Below are 27,433 nucleotides of genomic sequence, written 5' to 3'. Positions count from 1 at the left end.
GTGTTACATGTTATTAACAGCAAGAAAATTCTTAATAGTCATTTGTGGTCTGCTGAGTGTCATGTGAAGTAACCACGTGTGCGACGCACCCGCTGGGCTAAGTCGTAGCTACCAATTCGACTGCATGGTCGGCTTGCCACAGCTTTTGCGGACCTGCCTTATCGCTCTGCCCTCCTCAAGAGCCGGGACCTTGCCGGCTGGTCCTGGTGCTTCCCAGCCCACAGTGCCCACGTAGCCTTCTATGTTCAGAGCCCGCGCCATCCATCGGGGCCCGGCTGGGCTGGGCGGGGGGAGCCCACGCCGTGGGTGGGCCTCTGGCGCCCCCAGGTGTCCAGCCTGGGAAGTCCATGTGGACGCCCTCATTTAGAAGAGACACCGGACTCCAATGATGCCCAAGACCCCATACCCACTTGGGACCCCTGAGGCCTTCGCCTGGGACTGAGAAAGGGTTTCCTTCTTCGAAGCTGCCCACCTCAGAAAGGCACCGCTTCCTCAAGCCCACGCCCCATCCTCTCAGCATCCCTTTCCCAGGGACACCTGGTTTCAGCCCACGGGGAACCAGAACTTTCCAGCAGGACTTAAAGAGGCTTTTCTCCTCTCATTCATTTTGCTTTCTCCAATTCGTTTTCCCACAAACCCAGACAAGCTCTTTTTCTCACTGACTATTTTTTTTGGCTGCGTTGGGTCTTCGTTGCTGCGCGTAGGCTTTCTTTAGTTGCATCGAGCGGGCAGGGGCTACTCTTCCTCGCGGTGTGTGGGCTTCTCATTGTGGTGGCTTCTCTTGCTGTGGAGCACGGGCTCTAGGCGCGTGGGCTTCAGTAGTTGTGGCACGTGGGCTTCATTGCTCCGCGGCATGTGGGATCTTCCCGGACCAGGGCTCGAACCCGTGTCTCCTGCATTGGCAGGCAGATTCTTAACCACTGTGCCACCAGGGAAGCCCCTTCTCACTGACTTTTGACTGCAGGCTCAACGCCTCTGTCCCAGGGAATATAAACTTATATTTTATCATCACTATCTTCTTTTCAGAGGGGGAGAATAGTGTCACAGAAGTAGGGGTCTGCAGCCAGGACCCTGGGTTCTCTGCCATCTACTAGCTGTGTGGTCTTGTCGAGTTAACTCTGAGTCCCCATTTCCAGGGGCAAAGAGGACAACAACCACCTGTCAAGACAGTATGAGGGTCAAATGAAATAGCGCAGAGATGCTTTGGAATTTATAAAGGGCCAGAGAAAGTTTGGTTCCTATAGCTCATTTTCCCTGTTTGGGGCCCTTTCCCTCAGTCTGGGCTCCTCATTCCCCCAGATGATAGGCCTCCCTCTCTGAGGCTCCTACTCCGCCTGACACGTCCCTTTGTCCACAGCAGTCCACGTTTTCTGGCTCCCAGTGGACTGTAAGGTCTCTGAGGACACTGAACACACTGTCTTGTCCATTTCCCTGTCCCTGAGCTGAGCACGTAGTGTGGCGCAGAGGGACATTAACTGCTTGTTTGCAAAGTCAGTCCTGCCCCTTTCCTGCTGCTCTCACTGGCTTCTATTCCCTCCTCTCCATCTGTCCTTGCCCCAGGTCCTGAGATGTCACCACCCTCAAACTGGGTCCATATCATCATATGTCTCAGTATTCACGCTGAGTTCAGGGTACAGCACGAAGAAGGTGCTCACTAAGTGCTGGCTGGTTGAAGAAAGCTTGGAAGGAAATGCTCTCCTTCGGGCTCTGCTTCTCTGAGGGACTTACGGAGAGAGAGCCCTGCACTGGGTGGGCAATGCTCAGGTCAGAGCCTCTCCCCATCAGCCACCGCTGGGTGCCCAGATGTGCATCTGAAGCTCTGAGGGCCTTGTCGCATCTCCCCTAGAGCAGGGGCAAGGCTGGGTGGCATGAGGATGCGGTGACTGAGCGACATTTGTGTGTGTGTCTGTGTGTGTCTGTGTGTGTCTGTCTGCCCCTCAGAACACACAGTGACGCCCACCAACAAAGACAGACACCACAGCAGCCAGGGGTAGAAACAACTAGTGTATTGATTTGGGGAGGAGAGAAGGGGTGCAGATGGGAAATGGGAGGCAAGGGGCTCCTTAGTGTTTGCCAAAATCCACTGCCACACACCCTCCACCCTTCCTCACCTTCCTCCTCTGCGGGGGAGCCCCAGCAGGCTCTCCCCGTTTCTAGTCAGCCTCCCTCTCCCTCCTCCCCTACACCCACTTGACCTCGACCTCCAGTGACTGGGCAGAGCCCGCCCCTGGCTCTGAAGCTGGGTGACGGCAGGCTCATTCTAATCTTTCTTCACCCTCCTTCTACCTCCCACCTCATTCCCATCTCTTGTCTAAATAACATACAGAAAAAGCAAGCGCAGCTGGTACCTGGGAGAATCAAGTCATCCCGGGGCTGGGGGCAGGGGGGAACTGGGGGCGGGGCAGGCGGAGGAGCCTCAGCCAGGTGTAGTGGAACGATGGGGGATGGCCCAGGGGCCTGGCTCAGCCCTACTCCCTCGGAGGCTGGCGGAGAAGACTCCACACCTGCCTCTCAGGCACCATGTCACAGGGTCCCCGGGATGGGGGCAGCAGGCAGGGCAGAAAAGCAGAAACTAGGCTCTGTAAAAAGCATCCCTTTCCCTTGGCTCCCTCTTTGGTTTTAAGGCAGATATGGAGCTTCCCAGAAGCAGGGAAAAAAAGGGGGGGATTGAGATAGATGCGCTTTTGGGGGGGGGCTTATGTTTTTCCTTCAGTATAAAACCACTGTAGAAAATAACTTCTCTTAGAAAAAAACAAAAACATAGAAGAAAAAACAAAGGGGTATTTTTCTTTGGCTTCAAGCCCCTTCCCAGGAGGGGCAGGGCAGGGGTGGGCATGAGGTGAGGAGGAAGCAGGAGGCCTCCGCCCCCATCCCTGCCTGGCAGGTCCCAGATTACATGATGCTGCAGTTCTGGGGGTTCTAAGAGAGAAGAGAGAAGGGGAGAGGTGTGAGCGGCAGCACCTGGCCGGTACCCTCCCTCCCCTTACCCCCCGCCCCGCCCCTGCCCTCCAATCTGGGGCTCAGACAGGAGGGGCAGGACGCGGGAGCGACCGTCTAGGATCTTGGGCTTCGGGGAGGAGGCTCCCACTCCCCCGGGCTGCGGAAGAGAAGGCTCTCCCCCCACAGGGCCACCCTAATCCTCAGGGACCAGGGCCCCCTGCCTGTGGGGGTGTGGAGGCAGAGGGACAACTCACCTGGGTTCGGGGTCTGGAGTTGCCCAGGAGGTAGGAGCGGGTGACCAGGCTGTCCCCGAAGCTGCCACCCCCACTGCCCCCCACACTGCGGTAGCTGCGAGTGACTGTGACACTGGAGGCGGAGGAGCCAGAGGAGATGGATCCGCCCACCTGGGCTCCCGAGCTGCTGGCAGACGCCTTGTCTGCAGGCTGCCCGCACGTCCCGCACAGCACGGTGCGCGAGCGCAGGTTGTACTCGGCGGGGTCCCCCGAGCTGCTGCCGTGGGAGCCCTGAGGAGGGAGACAAGGCTCAGGCCTGACGGCGAGTCTGAGACTGACTGCTCAGGCCCAACACCCAGGCTCCGCGCTGCTGCAGGCTCCCAGTTGCCAGGCGGGAAGGTGGGGTTCTGCGCTCAAGTAACTTAACCTAACCTAACGGCGGGTGGGCGATAGGGCTTAGGGGGCCGGGGCTGGGAAGGGAAGACACGAAAGGGGGCAGGGTCAGGAAGACTTGGGGACAGAAGACAGGGAATGGGAGTTGTGGCTCTGACTCTGTCCTAGCTACTCTGAGCTTAAGAGGGAAAGGAGAGAGAGTGAGCAAGCTTGTAGAGCAGCAGGCATGCAAAATTAATTGGGAAGTGGGGTGGGTGAGAGAGACCGTTCTCCCAGGAAAAATGGGGGAGATGAGAGGCCATGCAGGTGACAGGAATGGGGAGGAGACAAGAAAGGAGATGCATGCAACAGAAACTGGGGGAGAGAGGCAGGGCTGGGTGCCCCACATCTGTCCTCCCATCCCTGTCCCAGGAGACAAATCCAGACCCTTGTCCACTGCTCCCATGGGAAGACTCCATGGCATCAGAAAGTTCCACTCCCTTCCTTACCAGAGTAGGGAACCCAGACACCTGGGTTCCCTGTTCAAGGTATAGGGAGGAGAGAGAAGAAAAGCCAGGGCAGCAAGTGAAGTTCCAAAACATTCTTTAATGAAAAGATTTTTTTGGGCACGGGGTGGCCAGGGAGAGGCTGTCCCCAGGCCTGGCTGGGTGCCCCAGCGTGGGCTTGGCCTCAGCGGCGGCTGCCACTCACATGGTGATGATGGAGCAGGTCATCTCCATCCTCATCCTCGTCATCGTCAACCATAGTCACTGAGCGCACCAGCTTGCGCATGGCCACCTCCTGCCGGGGATACGAGAGCCCCAGGGGTTAGGGGCTCAGGGCCAGGGGAGGAGTGTGCAGCATACCCAACCCAGTGACCACCTAAGAACCTTCGAGTGGTCTGCCCTTTGTCCAGCCTGCTGCTTACTCTGCCCTCTGGGGTACCAGAGCTAAGGAACTTGTTTCTACCCCAGGGTGACACTGTCAAACTCTCTGGGTAGGAGCATGGTCTGCCTTAACAATCCTCACTGTCTAACCTCCACCCCTCCTGCTGCTGGGGGAGGCAGCTTTGGGTCTGCACACTGGGTGGAGAGTTTGGGGCCTGGGACTGCACAGGAGAGCTGGAAGAAAGCGGCCCTGACTTGGCCCCTTTGGGTTGGGGGCAGCTGGCTCCTACTTTGGCCATCAGGGGAGCTTTGTCCAGTAAGAGGCCAGCCTGCAGCATACTCACTTCCCCAGTGGAGTTGATGAGAGCCGTGCGCAGGCTGTTTCCGCAGCCCCAGGTGTTCTGTGCCTTCCACACCAAGTCGGTAGGGGGGCTATGGGTGGCCCCAGCTCCTGCAGCCCAGATCTGGGGGAGGGAGAATTAGAGAAGGGTGCTCACTCCAGCACTCCCATCCTCAGGCCAACCCATCCCCACCCGAGGCCACCCCAGAGTCCCAAACACCCTGCCACTCACCGTCACCACCTGACCAGCCTTCAGAGTGAACTTTGGCGGGAAGCGGTAGGTCAGCAGGGGATCATCTCCATTCTGGCGCTTGATCTGCCAGTTGCCCATGGACTGGTCCTGCCAGGGAGAGAAGGGGAAGGTTGGGGGAGGCTCGTTCAGGCTCTTGGGTTTATCTCATTCTATTCCGCCCCTCACTGCCTTCCCCCTCAAGGATAAATAATAGCTACATCTATGGGCTCTTATGCTGTGCCAAACACACTCAGTACTTTCATCTTCCCAAGAATTCAAAGGGTTAGGGACTATTATTATGCCCATTTTGCAGATGAGGAAACCGATGCTCTGAGAGGTTAAATCAATTGCCGAAGGCCTCACTGCCACCGATGAGTCCCGGAGCCAGGACTGGAACGAGAGTGCGGAGGAGATACCCACACTGCCCTGGTCTGCCTCTGATTCGAGGCACGGCCCTCCCCGCAAACTCCATCCCTTCACTTTCCAGGTTTTCTCCCTAACCCGGACGCATTCTCTTAGACCCAACCTGGGGGACTACCTCATTGGACTTGTTGCGCAGGCGTACGAACTTGCCCTCCTCATCCACCTCCTCCACGGCCACGCGCCCGCTGGTGCGAGCGTGCTGGGAGAAGCTGCTGCGGCTCTCCGTGGACTCCAGCTTGCGCTTTTTGGCAATGCTGCCCCCACTCTGTGTCTGGGATGAGTGGGAGGAGGCCCGGCCGCGGCTGCGCTGCGAGGTGGGGCTGGGGGACAGGCGTAGCCTGCGGAAGGGGAGACAGGGTGGGGGGCCTAGTCAAGGCCGGTGGCAGGCCGGAGGCGGCCGCTAGCACCTCCCTGACTCCCGCACAGCCCACCTCTCCTCCTCGCCCTCCAGGAGCTTGCGGTAGGCGTGGATCTCCATGTCCAGGGCCAGCTTGATGTCAAGCAGCTCCTGGTACTCGTCCAGCTGCTGTTGCATCCTTGCCCGCATTTCCGCCATCTCCCGCTCCTTGTCCGCCAGCAGCCGCCGGCTGGTGTCCCGCTCACGGGCCAGCGAGTCCTCCAGGTCCCGCAGCTTTGCTTCCTTGGCCGCCAGCTGGGTGACAGGGGGCAGGGGTCTGATGAGCTCCCAAGGGCCCCAAGTATGGAGACGTAAGGGGCAGGGGACACCCAGCTATCCTCCCCAGGATCTCCAGGCTCCCATCAGAGCCTTTTATGGCTCTCATGTGGCCTCGGCTGGCTGGCAATGACTGGGGAGTCCTTCTCAATATCCACCTGAAATCTCTTAATCTGAGGCTAGAACCTATTTCCTCTGCCACAAGTGGCACAGCCAGCTAGAAGAATATTGATGCTTTTAACACCTCACACTGGGTCTCGTGGCAGATCTATGAGTTAGGGAGGATAAGAATGATCTCCATATTCAAATGGGAAAACCAAGGCTCTGAGAAGCAAGATAAGAGGTAGTCCTGGAACAGCAAACAGGTCATCTGACTCCAAATCCTAGGCTTCTTACTCAGCCTGCGGTCCTGGGGGCATGTTCTGTCCACTACCCTCCCCTCCTCAGGACTTCCACCCGACATCCTGCCCAGACTACTGGCTGATGGGGGAGGGGCAGGGTGGGGGCATCACCTGCTTCTGGAGCTGGCTGAGCTGGGCGGAGAGGCTGTCGATGCGGACGCGGGACTGCTGCAGCTCCTCGTGGGCGGCCCCCACCAGGTTGCTGTTCCTCTCGGCTGACTGCCTGGCATTATCCAGCTGGAGAGGAGGACACAGGGTTAGGGCTGCAGCGACCAAAGGCAGGAGGGACCTGAGAAGGGCATCACTGCTGCAGCCTCAGGTCCCGGGTACCCTGAGATCCTGCCACCGTCCTCCTGATCTCCCACAGGACATCTCAGGGTGGGTGGGTGGAGGGCTGCTGGGGGCAGAGGCAGCAAGGGAGCCACGGGAGAATGAGCACCTTGGCAGAATAGGTCTTCTCCAGTTCCTTCTTGTACTGTTCCACCTGGTCCTCGTGCTGGGCCCGCAGCTCCTGCAGGGCATCCGCCAGCCGGCTCTCAAACTCACGCTGCTTCCCATTATCAATCTCCACCAGGCGCGTCTCATGGCGGCGCTTGGTCTCACGAAGCTCCTGGAAGGGTTGGACCCAGAGACCAAAATCAGAACTAGTCCTTCAAGGATGAAACCCAAGTTCCCGGCCCAATCCTAACCCTGAACGGAGTCACTGTAAAGCCCCACTTTAACCTGGGGGCTGGCCACCCCCCAACTCCCCATCCACTAGTACAAGGGAGTCAGGCAGGGAGCTCTGCACACAGCTGATCCCCCAGCCCCAGCTCTGACGTCTGTCACCACCCAGCCCTGGTCCTCTGGTCTGCAGGGCACAGTTCCCACCTCGCTGTAGATGTTCTTCTGGAAGTCCAGCTCCTCCTTCAGGGTCTGCAGCCTGTTCTCAGCATCTACCCGCCGCAGCATCTCATCCTGAAGTTGCTTCTTGGCCTCACCCAGGGCTGCCTCGAGCTGAGAGGAAGGGGGCAGAGGTCAGGGAGAGGGATCATAGGACATCAGAGCTGGAAGGAAGCTGAGAAGTGGGCTGTGTCCAGCATATCCCTTTATATGTGCAGAAACAGGTCTAGGGGAGTGAGAGCCTTGGATACTCACAGAGGTAATAATATATTTATTCCCTCACAGTAATGACTCTGGGTAGGTACTGTGCTAAGAAAAAAAAAGACAGTGCCTCCTTTCTCTGGCACAACATAGCAATTGCTATAAAGGAAGTATATCCAGAGTACAGAGGAATATGAGGGAAGGAACCAAAGTGTGCCTGGGGTGGTAGAGGGGGCTTCCGGGAAGGCCTCCAAGAGGCTGAGATCTGAAGGACAGGTGAGTGGGGCAGACAGGAGCCAAGTGCAAAGGCACAGAGGGATGAAGGCACACATGTGCACTTCAGGATCTCCAGAAGGCTCAGCACTGCTGAAGCCTGAAGGACAGGGCTCAGGGGGTAGAGTGACAGCAGAGGTGGCCAGACTGGAAGGCAGGGGCTTGATCATGGAGAGATGCGCCGTTATCTGCCACGAAACAATCCTCTGAATCTCGAGCAGGGGGGCACCTGTCTTAGATCTTCATCTTAGAAAGCACAAGCTGGGCAGTGCAGCTGGGAAGGGCTGGGGGCAGGACCTGGGAGGAGAATGGCCCAGCCTTGGTTTTCTTGTCAACCTGCTGGCTTCTCCTGGTCTCTCCACGGTGTACCGTGGCGGCAGGGCCTGGGAGGGAAGAGAGCCCAGGACAGAAGCTTGGTGACTGTCTCTAGTCCTGGCCCTGCTCTGAGCAGATGTGGCTGTGAGATTGGGAACAAGCCAGCTTCTTTGATTCTGTTCCTTAGCTTGTAACATGAGAGATTAGAGGCTAGAATAGATAGCAAAGTGTTTTGAAAGTAAAGACCATCGTCTACATGCTGAGCACTGAGAACATGCATCCATATGTGATTGACCATCAGCTCCCGATCAGGGCTCTGAGGACAGTCTACATCCTCTCCTGCCTCCCAGAGAGGTCATGGCTCTCTATAGCAGGGCCAAACCGGGAGGGATCCAGGGCCAGGCACAATTCATTGCAAAGTTAAATGGAAATGGCTTGTGGATTCTTTTAAATTCACCGTGCTAGACACCATGGGCAGCAAAGGAGGATGCAATATGGTCTGGATGGGTGCAACGATGGTAGGACGTGGGAATGGCTCTGATGCCATGTGACAGGTCAGACCGGGCACCTCCTGAGGGGGCCTGGGGTGGAAGAGTGAGTGTGCATTTGGCAGGGGAGGGGGGAGAGGTGTCAGGTGGCATCACGGGCAGGCCTCACCTTGGCCACTTGCCCCCGCAGGTCATGCAGCTCGCCCTCCAGCGTGCGTTTCTCACTGAGAGCAGTGCTCAGTGCGGCCTCCTTGGAGTTGAGCAGAGCCTCCAGGTCCTTGAGCCGAGCCTGGGCAGCCATCAAGTCTCCCTCCTTCTTGGTATTGCTAAAGAAGCCAGGGAAGAGTGGGTTTAAGAGGAGGAGTCTGTATTCCTAGAGAGAGCCAGGTCCCCCAGGGAGAGAGAGAAGTCAGGTTCCGGGAGGTCAGCTGTGGGGCCTGGCTCTGCTATCCCTCAAACTGCCAGGGGAGGGCATCCTTGGCTTTGGTTTGTTTGCATCTGCCTGCTTCTGGGGCTGGACTCCCACTTCTCCCAAGGTCCCCAAAACCCCCTTCCTGCTTCTCCACCCTTCCCATGACTCAGTGCTCAGGAACGTGCCTGGGGCCAAGGGCAAAGCTCGATCCTGTGAGATGAATGCTTTTCCCTCTCTCCCCTCCCATTCCTTCCCAAAGAGACAGAGCCACCTTTGTCTCCTGCCCCTTCCCACAGAGGGCCTTAACCTTCTCCCCCGACTCCACCCACCTTCCATTCAGCCAAGCCTCCTTCCCTGTGGGTAGCCAGACAGCCAGGCTCCTAGGCCTTGGGTCTGTGTGTCCCTAACACTTATCAGTTTGAGACCTAAAGGTGTCTGTCACCTCCCCTAGTCCCTTTTACACACCGGAGACTGCTGGGAGAGAAAGTCTGGTTAAAGCTCAGGGAGACCTGGGATGAGGACACCCAGGCATGGTATTGACCCTTCCCTTTCTCAGACCCAGTGTGGGTCCCCTGATCTGGGCAGAGCACAGGGGTTCCAGCCTCCCTCCCTCTGGGCCTCATCAGAGCCTGAGAATGCTGAGCCTGACGCATCGACCACAGGCCTCAGCATCTGGCTCCAGATGTGACCCCCAGGCCTCCAGGTCCATCTGGGTTCCAGCCTTGAACCTCCCCACTCCTCAAACTGGGTAAAGCTTTAGCTAGAACCAACCAAACAGGGGTTGCCTCTGCCACCTCCCTTCCCTTTCTGGGCCGCTGATGATTTTTGCTGGAGAGTGACCTAGAGAAATAGAGGGATCCTATTTTCTTAAAGACCTCTGGGGAACCCAAAAACTTTTCAGTTGTAATGATCCCTTCAGCAATGTGTGGTGAGAGAAACCACTAGACCCAGGGAGTGGAAGGAAAGAGCCAAGGGGCCTGGTCCCAGTTGCCATCTGTAACTCATCAGACTTCAAGCATGAAGCCACCATGGCAGATGGAAAAAAGGAAAACCAAACGTGGGCAGGGGGAACAAATTCTATCCTGGAAAGGAGAAAAGTGGCCCTGCCAACATTTTTCTCCTGCCACCAAAGCCCTCAGCTCCAGGAGACCCAACAATTCACTGTGAAGCAGGATGGAGAAGGCTAGACTGGAGGCAGCTCTGGAGGGAGGGCCCAAGACTGAGATGGTGTTCTCCTGCCACCAGCTTAGATTTCAAACAGGAGTCACCTCCCCTCCAACTGGGCTCCACTGGGAGGGGGACAGAGCAACGCCCAGACAGGCAGGGGAAGGACCCGAAGACCTGGGGGGAGCACCCCCGGCCTGCATGCTTGCTCTGTCCAGGCCTCTGGCCCCATCTCAGAACAAGCTGTTTAATGCAACAGTGTCTGTCTCCTGTGAAAAGAGGCCCTTCCAGATCTGGAGGATGTCTCCCCTCCTCCGTCTCAGCCAGAAAAGCTAAAAATAAAGTCAAAACCCAGCTCAGGTTTTGGCTGCCATCCGGCCCAGCCCCTGGCTGGGAGCATAGCCCCAACTTTCCATGACTTCAGAACTTTTCCGAAGCTGAGGCAGCTGCAGGGGGAGGAGGAAAAAAGAAGAAAAACCGCTGGTAAAGCGAAGCGACGCAGCAGACATAGATTCCGAGCCCCTTGGGCTGACTCCAAGGTTGGCAGGGACTTCCCAGCCAAGAGGCCTCTCTACCCTGCAGGCTAACGGCTGCAGCTGGCCATCCTGGGAGGCTCTCAGAATTTAGAGAACTAGAAGGAGCTGAGCATATGTTCAGCTTAACCCCCTCCTTGTACAGATGAGGAAACTGAAGCACAGAGGAGGAAGGTGAGTGACCCAGTGTCAAGCACAGCAAGCAGCTATGGGGACTGGTGGGGGGGGGGGCGGTCACAGTCAATTCTGGCTGCTGATCAGGACTCCTCCTCCTGCCCTCCCTCCTCCCCCTCCTCCTCCTCCTAAGCCACAGGTCTAGAGAGAGCAGAGAAGCCAGCAGGAGAAAGAGGGCTCCCAGACCCAGCCAGCCTGAGCTGGGAGAAGCAGGAAGGAGCGCCGTGATGCTTTCGGAAGGCATCTCAAGGGTGTCTCTTCCCTAGTCCCGCCTCCCTGGCCTCCTCAGACACCAGAAGAGGAACTTCAGAAGTTCTCCTTGGAAATACCTTTCCTGTGGCAGTGCAACGCAGCACTGACAGAGGAAAACAATGGCGCTGCATGGTCCCTGCCCTTGGGGGCTCACAGCCTGACAACTGCAGGATTTTGTCCTTCAGTATAACCTCTTCAGTTCCTACTGTTCCCAAAGGTGGGGTGGTAGTAATACTAATATTAATACTAATACTCAGACTAATACTATAATCATATGACAGCAAACACACCTAATTGCGTACAAGACACTGCTCTAAATATTATAATATTAACTCACTTAATGTCCACAGCTTCCCTACTGAGATAGGTGCTAATACTACGTGATTGAGGAAACAGGCACAGAGAGCTATGTCCAGGGTCCCTCCAGGGTCCTGCAGCAAGTCGGGAGCAGAGCTGGAAATCACTGCTGTACTGCTCCACCTCCCGTGCTATAATGCCCTCCAGAGAAATTAAGGGGGCGATTTTCCTTCCCCTCTTGGAGGCTTTGATTAGCGCTTAAAAGACATGCGATGAAAGGACTAAGACACCCTGCAGATGAGGGAAACCCCAAGCAAAGAGAGGGAAGCAAGGAAGAGCCTTTGTGGTTTTCTCAGCCGTGTTTGGGGAGCTCCCCTCTGTGGTGAAGCAGCTGCTATCACCCATGGGCTCATGACTCAGACCTCAGGAGCTCTGTGGCCAGGGAGCCACAAGCACTCCCCAAGAGATGGCTGGGGGTGGCAGTGCGGAACCCAGTGCCTCTCCAACCTCCTCCCCAGTCTTGCCTGACCACCAGCTCCAAATGCCATTTCTTCCCTAGTTGGGGTCTTCAGCCCTAGCAGGGACCCCAAGCAGACACCGGCCAGGCGTTCAGCCCCAGAGTGGTGCTGCTGCCCGTGCCTGAGTCCACTGGGGGTTGGCGGTGGGAAAGCCGGGCACATGCTGACTGCTGCCCCACAGCTAGGGCAGGGAGGACAGGGTGGGGCAGGCAAGGGGAGCTGGAAGGGTGGGAACCAGGGGCTCCACAGGTGACTCATCCTCAAGCACACAATACCCTGGCAGGGGTCGGGGAAATCCTCTGGTGCTCACAGGGGAGGCCCTGGCTTTACCCACGTCCTGCCCCAGGCCCCGTGCCATGCCAGTGGGTTGCCGGCTTCTCCCTCCCATCCGCCAGGCTCCTCCCGCACAGGAGTGGCTCCATCCCAGCAGGCTCAGGAGGCAAGAAGGGCTGGGCATCCTGTTTCTAACTCTTCCCACGTCTGGCAAATCTGATCGCAGAAGGAGGGACGAGTCGGGTGGGGGAGGGCAGGGGAGCAGAGAGGAAAAGAGTAAGGTAGAAATGAGACCTGGGAGCTGGCGCGTGTGTGGCCCCAGGCTGGGGCTCTGTTACGCTGAGGCTGGCTGGTGGGATAGGGAAGCCAGGCTCCAGGGCCACTGCAGGCCAGGACTCTGGGGGCTGCCCTGTGGGGGGGGGGTGCAGGGGGGAGGAGAAAGGCACGCAGCACAGCAAAGGGTTTGAGGTGGGCACTGGGCCAGGCGCTGACCCGCCCGCTGAGTCACCCTCCTCAGCCCAGCTCGGATGCCAGATATGGAAGCCAGGGCCGGCCGCAGGCCTGTTTGGGCCCGCTTGCCGGGAGCAACTTGCTAGGCCTGAGGGAGAGGCCCCCATTTCCTCCGCTGGGCTGAGGAAGAGACAAGAGGAGCAGCGATAACGGGCTGGGGCTAAAAATAAGAAGTGGGAGGGGCAGATGGCCAAGGGGGTGGTGGAGGAGCCGGACCAGCCCAGCCGGGGCTCCCTCAGACCCGCCCCTGTCCCCTCACTGGCCACGCCCTAGCCTCACCGGCCCTCCGAGTTCCCCATCGCCGCGGGTCGGAGACAGGAGGAGGGGGAGGGGAGGCAGGCGCACAAAGGGCCCTGAGCCCCCGAGAGTCTCCTGCCTCACAGGAAAGGGAGCCCCCTGTGGCTGGGCAGGGCAGAGCAGGGCTGGGGGCAGAGCAGTGAGTCCCAGCCCTCCTGGCTTGGCGAGAGTTCTCCCCTCTCCTCCCAGGGGTCTAGACCTCTGCCCAGGCTGACTCCCTGCCAGGTGATGGGGCGTCTCCAACGGCCACCCCAAGCCGGCCGCACGTTCCTTCTTTTGTTCCAGCAACTCCCCCCACTGAAATGTATCCTTCCCTCCCTCCACCTATCCAAATCCACGCCCCCCGTTCCGTCCCAGCCTTCTCTCCTCTTCCAAGTGCGTTCAGCTGTTGTTTTATCTGCTGGTTTATTCTCTTTCCAGTAATAAGTGTGTCTCGGGGCTTTTTCTGTATGTCCCCAAATGCCCTGAGACTAGGAGGAGCTCAAGGCTTCTAGGGGGACCTCCTCCTGGACCAACTCCTGCCCTTTTACAGATGGGGAAACCAAGGCCTGAAGAAGAGCAGGCTCAGACCCTAAAACCCTGCCCACCCGGTCACCTGAGGACACTCACAACAGATGGAGACAGACACAGAAAATGGCATGACACACACAGGGGGCGCAGAAAGTAGACAGAGACACCCAGGAATAGAGCCTGGAAGACACTTCGACTTCTGCTTAATTGCTGGGATCCACCCCAGTCTGAGGGTGATGATACAGACACTTAGTGAAGCAGCCCTCAAACATCAGCTGCTCCCACAGCTGTGTGTGGAGCCATGAAGTTCGACGGTCCCCCACCCCTGAAAGTAACCACTGCTTGGGTTCTTGGCTGGTCTGTGGGTCTGCCATCACTTTCAGGTATAGGCAGGACGTGGATAGGCTGGGACAACTGGTTCCCCACTCTGTCATTCAAGGCACCAGCCCTCTCTGGAAAGGAGACCTTGAAGAGAGGAACTGAGGGGGGCAGGTGTTCCAGGGACTTAGAAGCCCCTTGAGCCTCCCCCAAACACCACCCTGTGAAGTTCTGAATGTCTTGCACCTGGAAAGCACATGGTAGAGGTCGACCCCCAGTACGTGGGTGCATGGGCCTCCCCACACAGGCACATGCACCCACAGCAGGCACGGCTCTGCTTCCGCACGCCTCCCTTGGGCGTGACACCTGCTACATATGCTCGGTGTCTGAGGGTCCTCAGATCCCCTTCCAGAGCCACCAGGCTCCCAGCTGTCTTCGCCCCAGACAAAGCCAGGTCCTAATTCCAAGCAGAGGGAGGGTTGGGATGGGGGAACTGGTGCTGAGAAGGGGGACAGGAGGCCTGTTGACACGTTCAGACGCAACTCCAGCAGAGGCGCTGGGACTGGCAGGGGGCCAGGCCTGAGTCACAGCTGCTGGGTGTATCAACGTGGCATTGTGCAGAGGCAGGAGAGGCCTGCGGCCAGAGGCCAGGGCACTGGGGTCCTGGACAACAGGCAGCGGGCTTCTTGACCAACCGCTCCCTCCAGGTCCCGTGCCAAACTCCACTTTCCTTCTTCCTGGCCTGTTTCTCCAGAAATTATTCGTGTGTTGTCATAAAAATGCAGGGCTGAGGCCTGGGGACAGACCAAAAGAAGTAGGGGCATGGAGGGGAGATGGAAGGCCTGGGAAGAGGTAGGATGTCCTGGAGGTGGGAGGGAGGGAGGCCACTGGCCAAAAGGTGGGACATTTAGGGGATCCCTACAAGAAGGCGACTCAGCAGTCCCTTCTTAGGACGTATTAACCCTCCACCTGGTGGCTCATGGTTATTAACCCTGACAACAGCAGGAAGGGGGTGGGAGCCGCACCCCAAAATGGAGAGAGGAAGTGGGGGAGGGCCGAGGAGTTCTGGTACCACTGCATTCCAGCTCCAGCCTGGGAAGATGCAATGCTCTCTCCCAGCCAGCAGAGGGTGGCAGCGTTGGAGCTTCGGGAGGAGGAAGGGGGTGCCTTGGCAATCCCAAACAGCCCCCTCTCAACTGCCTAGGTCTGGGACCCTTGAAATTAAGGGTCTCTAACTCCCCTGAGCCAGTCCCTAAAGGGACTCCTGTGATCTGCTCCCCTCCATCTGTCCCTCATCTGATTCAGACCCTCATCCCTCTTGCTGCCACTTAACAAGAACACCAATCATAGTTTTCAATAAAAGGCCATCTCTCTGCCTTTTCTTCTCTGACTGGACAAGTTCAGGGTCTCCCGTCCACTCTCTACTCTGCCCTCTACCGTGACTCAGCTCCTCTGCTGGGCCTGGGATTCCAGCCAGAATTATTCCTGGTTTCGACAGGCAGGATTCAAGCTTCCTCTCCCACAAACGGGCAGGGGGAGCTCCTGCCTCCCGCACCCTGACCCGCCTCCTTCCCAAACTGTCCCCTTCCTTGAGAGATTGTTAAGGGCCAAGACTTCCTCAAAGCCCAGCCTCAGGTTGCGGGTGCAGGAAGGATAGAAGATGGGCAGTTCAAGGTCACCCCTGCACCTTCCTCTGATTCCGGGCTCATGCTGTCTAATCCTGGCCAGCACTAAGGTAACAGTCCTGCCTGACCCAGAGCCTCCCTTCTTCCCCAACACAGGTCCATGGGACTCTCCCTCTCCTGCATGATACAGCCTACGTGACATGTCCTGGAGGGAGACGCATTAAAAACGTAGTGTCTTTTCCTACTAGCAGTAAAAACAAAGCATAAGCCAAGGATGTAATGCCATAATAGTTAACTGTTTCTCACAAACTTTCTCTGAGAAAGAGAAGAGGGTGTTAGTACTTTTAATTCCAAGCTTGTGGGAAATATTTCTATTGTAAATAGCATTGGTTATTAATTATATTCGATTTTCATACTTATAGTGTGGTATTTTAGAGGACTGTTTTCTCACTTTGTGGGTCATTGTACTACTTTGGAACCGGAGGGATCTCTGGAGACCTTCGGCCCTAACCCCTTTCTTTTATAGCTAGGGAAATCCAGAGATGGGGGGTGATTTGCTCAAGGTCACACAGCAATTTAGCGGCAGGGCCAAGCCTAGAACTAAGGACACCAAGGGCCAGGGCTGTTTCCGCTACCTCCTACTACCTGTCATTTTGTTGGTGGACCACCTTGCCTCTTGTTAAGCGGTAGGAGATGCTGCAACCTTCCCCAAAGAACCTCTTTCCCGCTATCTCCAAGAATATTAGAGCTTGGCCTGTGTCATCTTCAGTACACAGGGTGGGGCTCAGGGAGGTGAGAATGGAATGAACTGCACTGGGCCTCTGAGCCAGACCTGGTCTTGCCTGCTGCAGCTGCTAGAGGTGGTCAGGGCCTGGGGAGGAGGGAAGCAAGGGAGGGGGAGCACAGGGCACAGTTGGTAGGTAAAGGCATCTCCTACCAGTTGTCCCCACAGCTGTCCCTGCCTTCAGCCCTGACACTGAGCTACTGAATCACTGGGGGTGGGACTGGGAGTGGGGACAATGGGCACGTCCCATGCAAGAGTAAGTCTCAGATTCCTGGAGGCCAGGGGATGTGCCGGCCGGCCGGCCGGGGGGCATCAATCCGTGGGAAGGCAATCAGGGGCCCTGGCAGGAATTACTGTCTTTCTTGTTTCTCTTGGGCTCCGTAAGTACTTACTGCTCAGCCCCCAGGGTTAGCTGTACCTTCTTCTTTCCATTTGAATAAGAATGTGGACTTCAGGGTGGGGGTGGGGGAAGAGATGACACCAGGAGCTCCCTCAGGTGAGGACTGGGGCCCAGGTGTCCTCGAAGCCTCCGTCCCTGTTATCCTTATGTATCTGCCAAAGGGCACAGCCTCCTGCAGATCCAGGTAGATAATTCCCATGACAAGTCCCAAGACAGTCTCAAGACAGGAATCACCAGCCTCCCTGAGCTCTGTCTCATGATCCATGGCCTGGCAGGGTCCTGGGTCTTTCCAGGCATGGGATGTGGCAAACGCTATTGATCAAGTGTTAACGGGCCCTGCAGGACAGCAGAACATTAAGACAACACTGGTCCCAGAGCAGAATCTCCAGACTGCAGGAGTGCGCCTCAGTCATCCCAACCCGCCTTCCAGATCCTCCAGCCTGTCCCCTAAGCTAGAGAATTAAGGTTTAATGGTACGAGCACATAACTAAGAATCAGAAGGCCTGTGCTCAAGTCCTGACCTGTCACTCCCTTGCTGTGTGACATGGCACAAGCCTCTGCACCTCTCTGGCTTTTGCTTTTCTTATCCTGATGAGAGCTTGGATGAACCTGGGCCTGGCAGGTCCCTTCCTGTCCCAACCAGGGCCGCAAAAGGCGGGCAATTCAGGAAGTCGTCGAGCACCCAGGCCTTGTCTGCGGGGGAAGAGACGCTTCTGCTTTGTGGGGCTGGGATCTCCCCACTTCTGACTCAGCCTTCCTCCACCAGTTCCGCGTGGGAAGACACAGACCCTGGCACTGTCCCGCAGCCCAAGCCCTTAACTCTAGACTCAACTCTAGAACTACTTGTGCATATTGCCTGTCAGGAGTCCCGGTTCCAGACCACCACCAGAACAACCTTAGGAAGGAGGTAGAAAAGGGTCCCAGGATGCAGTGGGGAGCGGGGAGCAGAAGATGCAGACATTCAGGCCCCCATCCCTCCCTTTAAGACATCTGCTGTCTCCACCCTGTCTCTTGCTGTCTCTTGTAAAGCCACCAGGGTGGGAGAGAGAGGGGCAGCATCTGAGTCATCCACCCAGCTGTCCTGCTTGGGGTGGGGCCTAGTTCCAAGCCTGGACCCCAGGCAGGCCTTCCCTGTTGCTTTTAACCTCCTCATTCTTCCCGCACTTAGGTGTCCAAATCCCTGGGGCTCCAGAATTGAGAGGATGTGTGTATGTGTTTGTGGGAGGGGGTAGTGTTTCTGCTTGCAGCCTGTAACCCAGCCTGATGAGAGGGTGCCCCAAACCCCTAGGTGTGGTCAAGGTACCCAGGCTGGGCCAGGGATCCCCACAAGATCTTACAGACAGCTCTGCATCCCAACCCAAAGCCTGGCCCTGAACTCTGAGCTCTAACTAAACATTAAACCAGGCAACACCTTCTCTCTAGGCTTTAGTGGGAGGAGTTAGGACAATGCCTTTCTTCCTCTCCCAAATTCTTCATTCTACTCTGCACCTCACCCTGAGCACAGCAGACGCAAAAGGGAGCAACAAATCCTTGCTCCTCCCACTGAGGACATAGAACAGGACAGAAACCCCAATCTGAGCCCTCTTTGTCTCCACCCTGCCTCTCATCAGCCTAGGATCCAGGTGTGCAAACCAACCCCCCCTTTTCCTTTTCCGGAAGCCCAGCCTCCCCAGCCAGGATGAGTGGGGGAGAGGAGAGGCAGGTGGCTAAATATAACAAGTACACACACCACCCCCGGCCCTGCCCCACGTGCGTGCACACCCGCCTGGTGTCCCAGGCCCGGACAGCTGCACCAGGAGGCAGAGGAGACAGACTGGCGTGGCTGGGTTAGCGAGCGACCATAGACTCCACTTGTTCTGTTCCCTGATCAACGCCTTCCCCAGAAAAAGACCTGCTAACAATGCCCTTCACAGGGATCTGCAAGGTAGTAGTTTGGTAGTTGAGTGGACTAGTTTAGAACACTAATTCTCTGGGACTCCCCTAGCTTGCCTCCTGTCTGTCCTGCTAAGTTATGCATATCACTAGTGGACAATGACAGCAGTGATCCCTTTCAACAGAAATAAAGTCACCCTGAGTTCCCTGGTGGCCTAGTGGTTAGGATTCTGGGCTTTCACTGCCACGGCCCGGGTTCGATCCCTGGTCTGGCCAGGGAACTGAGATTCCCCACAAGGCACAGCCAGAGTGGGGGGCGGCAGGCAAGTCACCCTGCCTCTCCACACAATTTCAATTTCCATCTAATCTTCACAAGGGGATGATGGATCTGCCACACCCACCGTGCCTGGGGCTAGGGGCTCACGAAGGGGTATAAAGAGCACAGAATACACAGAGGTCCTGAGAAGAGCATGAGTCTGGAGAAGATGATGCCAAGGGAAAGAAGGAAAGTCAAACCATACCCCCACCCCAGCCAGGGATCTCCAAGCACCTTTAGTGCTCTTTGGCTGAGGTCTTCATAGAAAACAAATTCTTGGGGAGCTGAAGAGGGCCTAAACTTCCCAGCTCCAAAGGCCTTTTTAGAAAAAAGGGAGGAGCCAAGTAGGGTGCGGTAGAGTGGGGCAGGGATGGGTAAGGTAGGAGTGGCCTGAAGCTTCCAACGGCTGGATTTCAAAAATGTCACTGTATTCTGGTAGTTGAACAAGGCAAAGAACAACAACAACAACAAAAAGTCAGCGGCTGAGAGGACGGGCCAGAGCAAAGGCTGTTCAGCTTGGCTGGGAAAATGAAAGCGGCTCACCCCAAGGAGGGAGGCAGGGAGCAACAAGCCCCCAACCCTCGAAGACTCCAGGCAGAGGGTGAGGGTGAGATGGGGGGAGGTGGGGAAGGGGGGAGGCAGACCTGGGCATAGCACAACTTCCTGAGCTGGGAGCCTCTGCCCTCTGTCTCCCTCCCTCCCTTGCATTCCTGGGCCAAGCAGGCCAAGGGCTGTGAGAGCTGTGGGGAAGCCGCTCTCCTGGAGCTCTTTGGTGGGCCTGTCAGAGTCCAGGGAAGGTCCCAGACAGGTAGGGAGTGAAGGAGAGCTTCCCAACTCTTAGAGAGAACCCAGGTAAGGGTCGTGCCGAGGGGGCCATCGCCATGCCCCTGCAGGGGAAAAAGGGGGTCACCCTGCTTTGGTGACCTCTCTCCAGCACCACTGGACATCTGCCAGCTTGGGAACTCTGTCTTAGTGGGTGTCATGTGTTCACAGCCAGGTTGGGCAAAGTTGGCACAGTGCCAAGCCTGCCAAGAAAGTTCTAACAGGACCCTTTCACCCACTCCAAAGTGTCCTGGGTGTCCAGATTTCTTAGACCTGGCAGGGCCAGTTCCGCTTTGCCCAAGATTCTCCCCCAGGCCCCAAATGACTGGCAAATCCCACCCTGACAGAATGTGGACCTGCCACCAGCTCCTACTTGGCCCTGCTGCCCGCGCCGTTACCTTATATATCCTACCCTCTCCCAGAGACCCCTCCCTTCTCTGTCCTGTCTTGACAATTTCCCTTGGCACTGCCAGTCACCCGCTGGGGGCGGTTCCGGTGAGGGAGGAGACTATAACGCAAAGTTATCAGCCGCCTGGAGCTAGGCAAGGGCGACAGTCCGCCCGCCCTCTCTGCGCCTCTCCCGGCCCCACGCCGCCACCTGGGCGCACTCACCGTGCCTTGAGCTCCTTGAACTCCTCGCGCACTTTGCTCAGCTCCAGCTGCAGGCGGGCGCGCTCCTTGGCCACCGAGTCGAGGGTCTTGCGGGCATCCCCGAGCTCTGCCTCGTAGGCGGCCTTGATGCCGGACACTTCGCGGCTGACCACCTCCTCAGACTCGGTGATGCGAAGGCGCAGACCTGCGTTCTCCGTCTCCAGCGAGCGCACACGGTCGATGTAGACCGCCAAGCGGTCATTGAGCTCCTGCAGGTCCTCTTTCTCCTGCAGCCGGGTGATGCGGGTGGGCGACAGCGGGGTGGAGCCGGCCTGCGCCCCACTGCGGGTGGCGCGCCGCTGGGACGGGGTCTCCATGGCCGGCAGGGTGGCAACGCTGCCCGCGGGGCAGAGGTCCCGGAAGGGCAAGGGGCTCGGGCCGAAGGACAGAGACTGCTCGGGGTGGGAGCGCGCCGGCCGGCTGGCTGGCTCTCGTCTGGCTCCTGGCAGGCGTGGGGATCTGGGCCGGGCGCTGTCCGACCTCGGGATCTGGGTTGGCCGGTAGGGATGCGGCGCTCCCGCGATCACTCTGAGTCACCGGCGCCCGGGCAAAGGCTCTAATAGGTCTAGGGAATGGGAGGAGGGGCCACTGCTCTTAAAGGGGCCGTCGCATACCCACGGGGGGTTGGGGGGGGCGGGAGGGGTGAGGAGGGGAGAGGACCACCCGGCGGTGGTGGCGGAGTAGGGCTCCACCCTCTCTCGCGCACCCCCGCGTGCCCGAGGCTTAGCGGAAGCTCGCGTCTAGGTCCCTATCTGCTCAGCGCTCCAAGCTGCAAGCTTGCCCCCACTGCCTCAGGCCTTCGGGGGTAGAGGGCAGAGCCAAGGGGTGAGGGTGGGTGGGCAAAGGGCGGGGGAGAGAGGGAAAGTGGGTGTAAAGCAAGGGAGGGTGCCAGGCAGGCAGATCCAGGAAAGTAGGGGGAGGGCTAAGGCTGGTGACCATCAGGGTGACTCACTCTTCTTCCACCACTGGCTCCCCCTTTCCTCCCCATAGTGATAGTGAGTCACCCCTACCCTGCGCCCCCCCCCCCACATGTGGGCAGTCCATTCAAAGCTGCATCTCAGGATGCCAGGGTGGGGTGGGGAAGAATGCCTGGGTTCCCTGGGGTGGTTGGAGGGAGGGCTGCAGCAAAGTTCTGGATCCTGAGTTCCTTTTACACCCTCAAACTTGGGGTGGGGACCAGGAGTTTGGAGTCGCTCTTTTCCTATCTTCTGCCCCAATTTAATCTGCCTTCAAAACCAACCATTGGGTCTTAGACCCAAGGAACAAGCCACAGGCCCCAGAGAAGGCCAAGAATTGGACCCAGGCACTGCCCATCTCCTGCCCCTTTCCTTTGGATTCAAGCAATTGGAAAAAGAGCCTGCCTTGGGTTCCTCCCCCTTCAGTCCCTTTCTACTCCTCACCCCACCCCACCAACTCCAGGACTGTACTTATTTTTTTTTCCAGGACTGTACTTATTTTAATGGATAATTTAAAACAGATACCAGAGCTGTGCATGCATTCATCACATTGCCAGGACACCAGGTCCGAGATTTTTGTGGTTCCCAGAGGGGCCTGAAAGGGGGAGCAGGGCTGGGGGCTGGACAGCCAATGTTGGGTCTCTATCCCGGTTTCAGCCAGAGAAGGGGTGGTGGGAGGTAGGGACAGCAAAGACTCCCACAACCTTGCTGGCTGCAGGGCCAGCACTGCACTTATCTCTACATTCCTCTCTGGCCAGGTCTGCTTTGCCACTGGCTCTGGGGAGGGGCCAGGCCTTCTCACAAAACAGGATCACCCAAGTCCCCAGGCTTCCCCACCCCAGGCTCTGGAGCTTCCATCCTCAGGACTCACCAAAGACCCCTTTAATCAGCCTTCTACTCCCCTCCCCTTATCCTGGCCCTGGCCCCACCAACCATCTCATCCTAAGAGGTGGCAGTGGCTGAGGCTCCAGAACCCATGTGCTTTCCTGCCCTGCCCCTGTGGCCTCCACAGCTTATTCTCTGATGAGCAACTGGGGAAATTAAATTATGTTGCTGACTCCTACAGCTCCAGGATATCAGGATACGCAAGAGAAGCAGAGCTGGACAGGTCCTCTGTTCTGGGTTCTGGAGCTGGCTTCAGAGGGACAAGGGGCTGGAGTGGGATTAAGGCAGGGCCTCTTGAGTATTCAAGGAGAGGAACCGGGAAGGGGATGCTTAGGTTCCCATCTCTAGGGGGGTGACTGGCAGTGTGGTGAGTATCCAGGATGCACCCAGTTGAGGGACTCAGGATATGGCTTCCCCTCCTTGCAGCCGTCTCCCCCAGGGCATGGCACTCACCTTCAGCTTCCCAGACAAAACAAAAAGCCTTGTTCTGTTTCTCCCTCTTGTGCTCTCCAAACCAAAAGCAGAGGCGCGGTGGGTGTGCCAATGAAACATGCGGGACACCGGCTGTTCCCACTGCCTTAGCCCCCACTCCACTGAGCGTCCCCCCGCCCCCCCTCACCCCCGCCCCCAGTCCCTGCCTGGCCTGGCTTCCCCTCCTGGCTGGGGAAGCAAAACCACACTTAACCCTTCCTAGCCCAGACCTCCCCATCTTTGGAGAAAAGAGGCAGGAGAAAGAAGGGGGGGAACTCACCCTAAATTTCACTCTAGGACCTTTCCAAAGGGTCCCCCCACCTTACCACCACCACAATGGCCTCAATCCTAAACGTGAACTTCAAAGGGACTTTATCTTGAATATTCAATCCTAACTCTGAATCCCAAATGTCATCATCTGCTCTCTTGCTGCCAGGTGTAGATCACCAGTCCCAGAAGAAGCAGGAGAAAGCAGGGAAGGCCAGGTCCAGAGGAGCGGAGCCTGCTGGGGGTGAGGATTGGGGGGAGTTGTGACTGGGTGGAGACCAGGTTCCAATCTTATCTCTCACTTGCTATGTGATGACAGGTCTGCTACTGAATTCTCTGGGCCTCGGTTCCCTCATCTGTAATATGGGTAGTGTGGCTATCAAAGACATGGGGGCTGAGCTACTATGTTTGCTCTCAAGGGAGTTGCCCACTGGTAGGGAAAACAGAGGGCAAGGCAAAAACCAAGCACAAGTGGTTAAAGAGCAGCATAGAACCCTTAACTGGATAATGAATTCCAAATGGATCCCAGAAGCTGGGAGCTGGAACATTAATAAGTGATATCAGAATATAGTTGAGTCCAAGGGGTGGTTTGGGCAGTGGAGGGGCACTTGTCTTGAAGACCAATGACCTTGGAGGGGGAACCCCCTCTGTTCCCATAGCATCCTGGGCCTTCCTCTGACCCTGCCTCCCAAAAGTGCTGTGAGGGACAGGAGGGACCAAATCCTGGCCATCTGTGTCCCTAATATTTGGCCCAGAGCCTGGCATACAGGAGGTGTTCAGTGTTTCTTAAATGAACAAATGCATCTGGTCCTGCCACTTTTTCAGGTGACTGACTTTGGGCAAGTTATTTCTTTTCTTTCAGCCTCAGTTTCCCCATTGCAGCATGGGGATGCTGCAATGATTAAGTAACATGCATTTAAAGGGAGGCTTCTTGGAGGAGGTAGATTTCGGGCTTTACAGAAGTGCCTTATCCATAGATAGTGAATTCACTCATCCAACAAACATTTATTGAACACCTACTGTGTGCCAGGCAGTGAGCTAGACACTGGGAGACAGCAGTGAATAAAACAGACAAAAATCCCTACCCTCATGAGGCTGACATCCTAGTGGAGGGAGATGGTCCATAAATAAAAGACAAAATTATAGTTTGTTATAAGGTGGTTAAGTGCTATGAAAATAAAATATAAAGTGGGATAATGCTCAACAAACTGGGTAACTTACACTTTGACGCACTTTATAGTTGCATGTTTTCACATACATTCTCAATTTCGTTCCACAAAACCAACTTATGGGCTGCAGATTATTTCCCTGTTTCACAGCTGAGGCTGACTTTCCCAAAACTAAACAGTAACAGGCCGAGCTCAGAACTTGGACGAGGCAGCCAGGTCCAGGACTTCACTATCTTATGGCACTTTGTCGGGACGTGTGGGAGGAGTAGGGGTAGACTGGTGCAGGGAGGAAGTCTGTGTAGAGGTGCTGAAGCGGGGAAGAGCTGAGGAGGGTGCACAGCTGAGCTGAGCAGGGAGACACTAGAGGTGAGGCAGGAAAGTGTGGGAGGAAAGGCAGGACCAGGACCAGAGAAGGGGGAGATGGGAGGCAGCCGCCTGGTTCAGGGATGGGGCCTGCGAGAGAGGATTCTTGCTGCTTGATAAGCCTGGGGTCAAGAAGGAGAGAAGGGGACTTCCCTGGAGGTACAGTGGTTAAGACTCCACACTTCCAATGCAGGTGGCCCAGGTTCGATCCCTAATCAAGGAACTAGGTCCTGCATGCCGCAACTAAAGATCCTCCACGCAGCAACGAAGATCCCGCGTGCCGCAACTAAGACCCAGCACAGCCAAATAAATAAATAAATTTTTTTTTTAAAAAGTCTTCAGACAGTGCCGATGTCCCCTGTGGGGGAAAATCACCTCCAGTTGAGAACCACTTATCTAAGTTCATATGGTAAGTAGCAGAACTGGGATTGTAATACAGGTGGACCTGACTCTGAAAGCCAAGCACTTACCCACCCGGTTATAATCCTGGACAGGTAGGAGTGAGAGAGAGGAGGATTCGAATGGGTCCTAGGCCACTGGGGAGACAGTTATACTCCCCCATAGGGGTGGGAAGAGGTAACTCTTTGGAGGAGGGTCTAGGGAGTGGGGGCTAATTTGGAGAGTCAAGGCCATGGTTTGAGGATCCCTTTATAGTGAGTTCTTGAGGGAGGGTCCCTGTCTTATTCATTCTTTGATCACAGGGTCTAGTACTAAACACCTGTTGAACTGCTGAGTCACTTGTGCACAGGTGATTATTATAACCTTGAGAGTGGAGGGACTTGCCTGTTCTTTAAGTGGCTGCCATGTACCAGGCACTGGGCTAGGGGCTGTGTGTGGGTGATCCCACTTAATCTTCACCTTAGCCTTATGAGGGAGGTATTATTATCTGCATTTTATCAATATATACCAAAACCCCAAAACTCCGAGAGGTTGACTATGACCTAAGGTAGCCCAGCTGACTAGACTGCCTTCTTCCTACCCAGACTCAGCTAGATGGATGATGCAGGCTCAGGGCAATTAGCTTAGCTTAGTTCAGCCAGGAAGGCCCTTAGAAGGAGCGTGTGTTTGACAGCCGTTTGGAAAGACAGAGAACCCCTCATTCGAATGAAATCTCACCCAAAAAGCCCAAGATACTAAATGACAGAGGCAGAGCCTCTCTAATAGGGAGATTTGGGGACCCCTGCCTGGTGATCCCTTGCGCCTCTCCCAAGAGGCCCCCAGGGCTCTGGGGAATAAGCCCTTCTCTTTAAAGGTGGCTTCTAAGGCCAGAGGAGGAAAGATTTGCCCAAGGTCACTCAGAACCCCCGAAATAGCACTCTGACCCCATCGCATGCTACCACAGGAGACAGGACAGCACCCTGGACCTATTTGAGGGGCTAATCCACCTCAAGAGACCGGCATTAACGTCACTGTGACGTAGGGGTGCTGGCTGCTAAGCCAGAGCGCGGTTCTTTTCCTTCAGGGCTCCAGCCTGGCCAGAAGGGGCTGCTGGATAATGGACAGAGAACTAACACTTTACACCTCATACCTGGCTGGGCACGTCTCCCAGGTGTGATCCTTTCACAATTAAGATTACTACCGTAACCCTTGCCAACCTCTTAGAGATGCAAAAAGCAAACACCATTACCCCCATCATACAGATGAGGAGATTGAGGCTTGGGCAGGTTAACTGATTTGCTCAAGGCCACACAGCCGACAAGTGTCAGAAGCAGCCCCCAAACCCCAGGTGTCTGCCTCCAGGTTGACTACATCCCACCTCTCTTCAGCCCAGGCCCCGAGGAGACCAATCCAACAGCAAAATCCGGAGAGTCTGCCGGGGAGGTCCTGCCCAACATTCCAAACCCCATCCCCCTCCCTACTGGACCACGAGAGCCGCCCCACCTGTGAGCCTCAGGTTTCCAGAACTGTCACAATACACACCACAATACACAATACTGCCACAGTACACACCAGACTAGGGCGCAAAGAGGAATTCGGCAGTGACATCTTCCTCTCTCCTCTCCATCCCCCAGCTATGGCCCCTCCCCACCTGGTGAGGGCGGGGGAGGGGAGGTAGGAGTGGGAAGGGGCGGGGCACCGGAGACATGGGTGGAGCCATGTGGAGCGGCAGATCAGTTGGGGCTGTAGTGTGACTCGGGCTCCGACTAGGTTGTTCCTCCCTCCAGCCCCCGCCCCGGGCCGTAGGCGGGCAGTGCTGACGGCTAGTGCTGACGCAGGCGCCTGCGTGTGGGCGGCTGCCTGTGAGTCTGTGTGTCTGTGTGTGTGTGGTTGCTGGGGTTGCTGGGGCCTCCCGGCTCTCCTAAATGGAGGTTTCCTCTCCCTGTTGCCAAGGAAACAAACAGAAGCTCCACAACTCCAGGACTGGGGCTGGAGAAAAGGGTCCCCAAGCCCTACACACCCGTACACTTGCAGAAAGTGAGGTAGAAGAGGATCCCCTGTCCCCCTCCCCTCATCCACGTGAGGACCAAACGTTACCAAATGTGGGGCCTGAAACTGGAGTGGCCACCTGTCCTGTTTGCAGAGCACTGAGGAGTTTCCTAAGACAAGGGACAAGGGACTTGCGGTGCTCAAACCGGGACAATTCCTGGCAAACCGGACAATCGGTCTCCCTAAGTGTTCATCCAATTTTTGTGGGGAGGCTTTATTTCTAAAATATGAGAATATCTTTTACAGATTTTACACAGAAATATGACCACGTGCAAACATGGGCAGACTCCTCTGAGGGTCCTGGAAAGGCCCGTGCAACTGAGGGTCCCTGAGCTTCACCTTTGTTACCTTCACCATAAATCCCCCTGAGGCTCCAGCCCCTGCCTCTCCTAAGCTGCTCAGGGCCCGCTTTGAAGACTACCCACCCCACCCCCAGCACTCACGCCAGTGGGGTCAACTGGGAAAGTGAACTCTCAAAAGGAGAATGGTGGTTAATCTGCAGGAGAT

General features: G+C 56.6%; 1 protein-coding gene and 1 long non-coding RNA gene across 2 annotated transcripts; one reads left to right on the top strand and one right to left on the bottom strand.

The window, feature by feature from the left end:
* Positions 1–1,991: 1,991 nt before the first annotated feature.
* Positions 1,992–21,145, bottom strand: LMNA (lamin A/C). The gene is made up of 12 exons (XM_068541010.1): positions 20,350–21,145; positions 8,830–8,986; positions 7,372–7,497; positions 6,941–7,111; positions 6,613–6,738; positions 5,859–6,079; positions 5,543–5,765; positions 5,005–5,112; positions 4,777–4,896; positions 4,257–4,346; positions 3,195–3,464; positions 1,992–2,919 (listed from the first exon to the last, which is right to left on the bottom strand). The coding sequence occupies exons 1-12, from the start codon at positions 20,703–20,705 to the stop codon at positions 2,893–2,895; spliced, it is 1,995 nt and encodes a 664-aa protein (XP_068397111.1). The 5' UTR covers positions 20,706–21,145; the 3' UTR covers positions 1,992–2,892.
* Positions 19,369–24,798, top strand: LOC137762726 (uncharacterized). Its single transcript, XR_011073610.1, has 3 exons — positions 19,369–19,516; positions 23,137–23,211; positions 24,693–24,798. It is a non-coding gene; the product is annotated as an uncharacterized lncRNA (long non-coding RNA).
* Positions 24,799–27,433: the final 2,635 nt, after the last annotated feature.

Source organism: Eschrichtius robustus, chromosome 3, assembly GCF_028021215.1.
Source record: "Eschrichtius robustus isolate mEscRob2 chromosome 3, mEscRob2.pri, whole genome shotgun sequence".
In the NCBI taxonomy this organism is placed as follows: domain Eukaryota; kingdom Metazoa; phylum Chordata; class Mammalia; order Artiodactyla; family Eschrichtiidae; genus Eschrichtius; species Eschrichtius robustus.
Note: the sequence above shows the minus strand (reverse complement) of the source record. Positions and strands in the feature narration are given on the sequence as shown.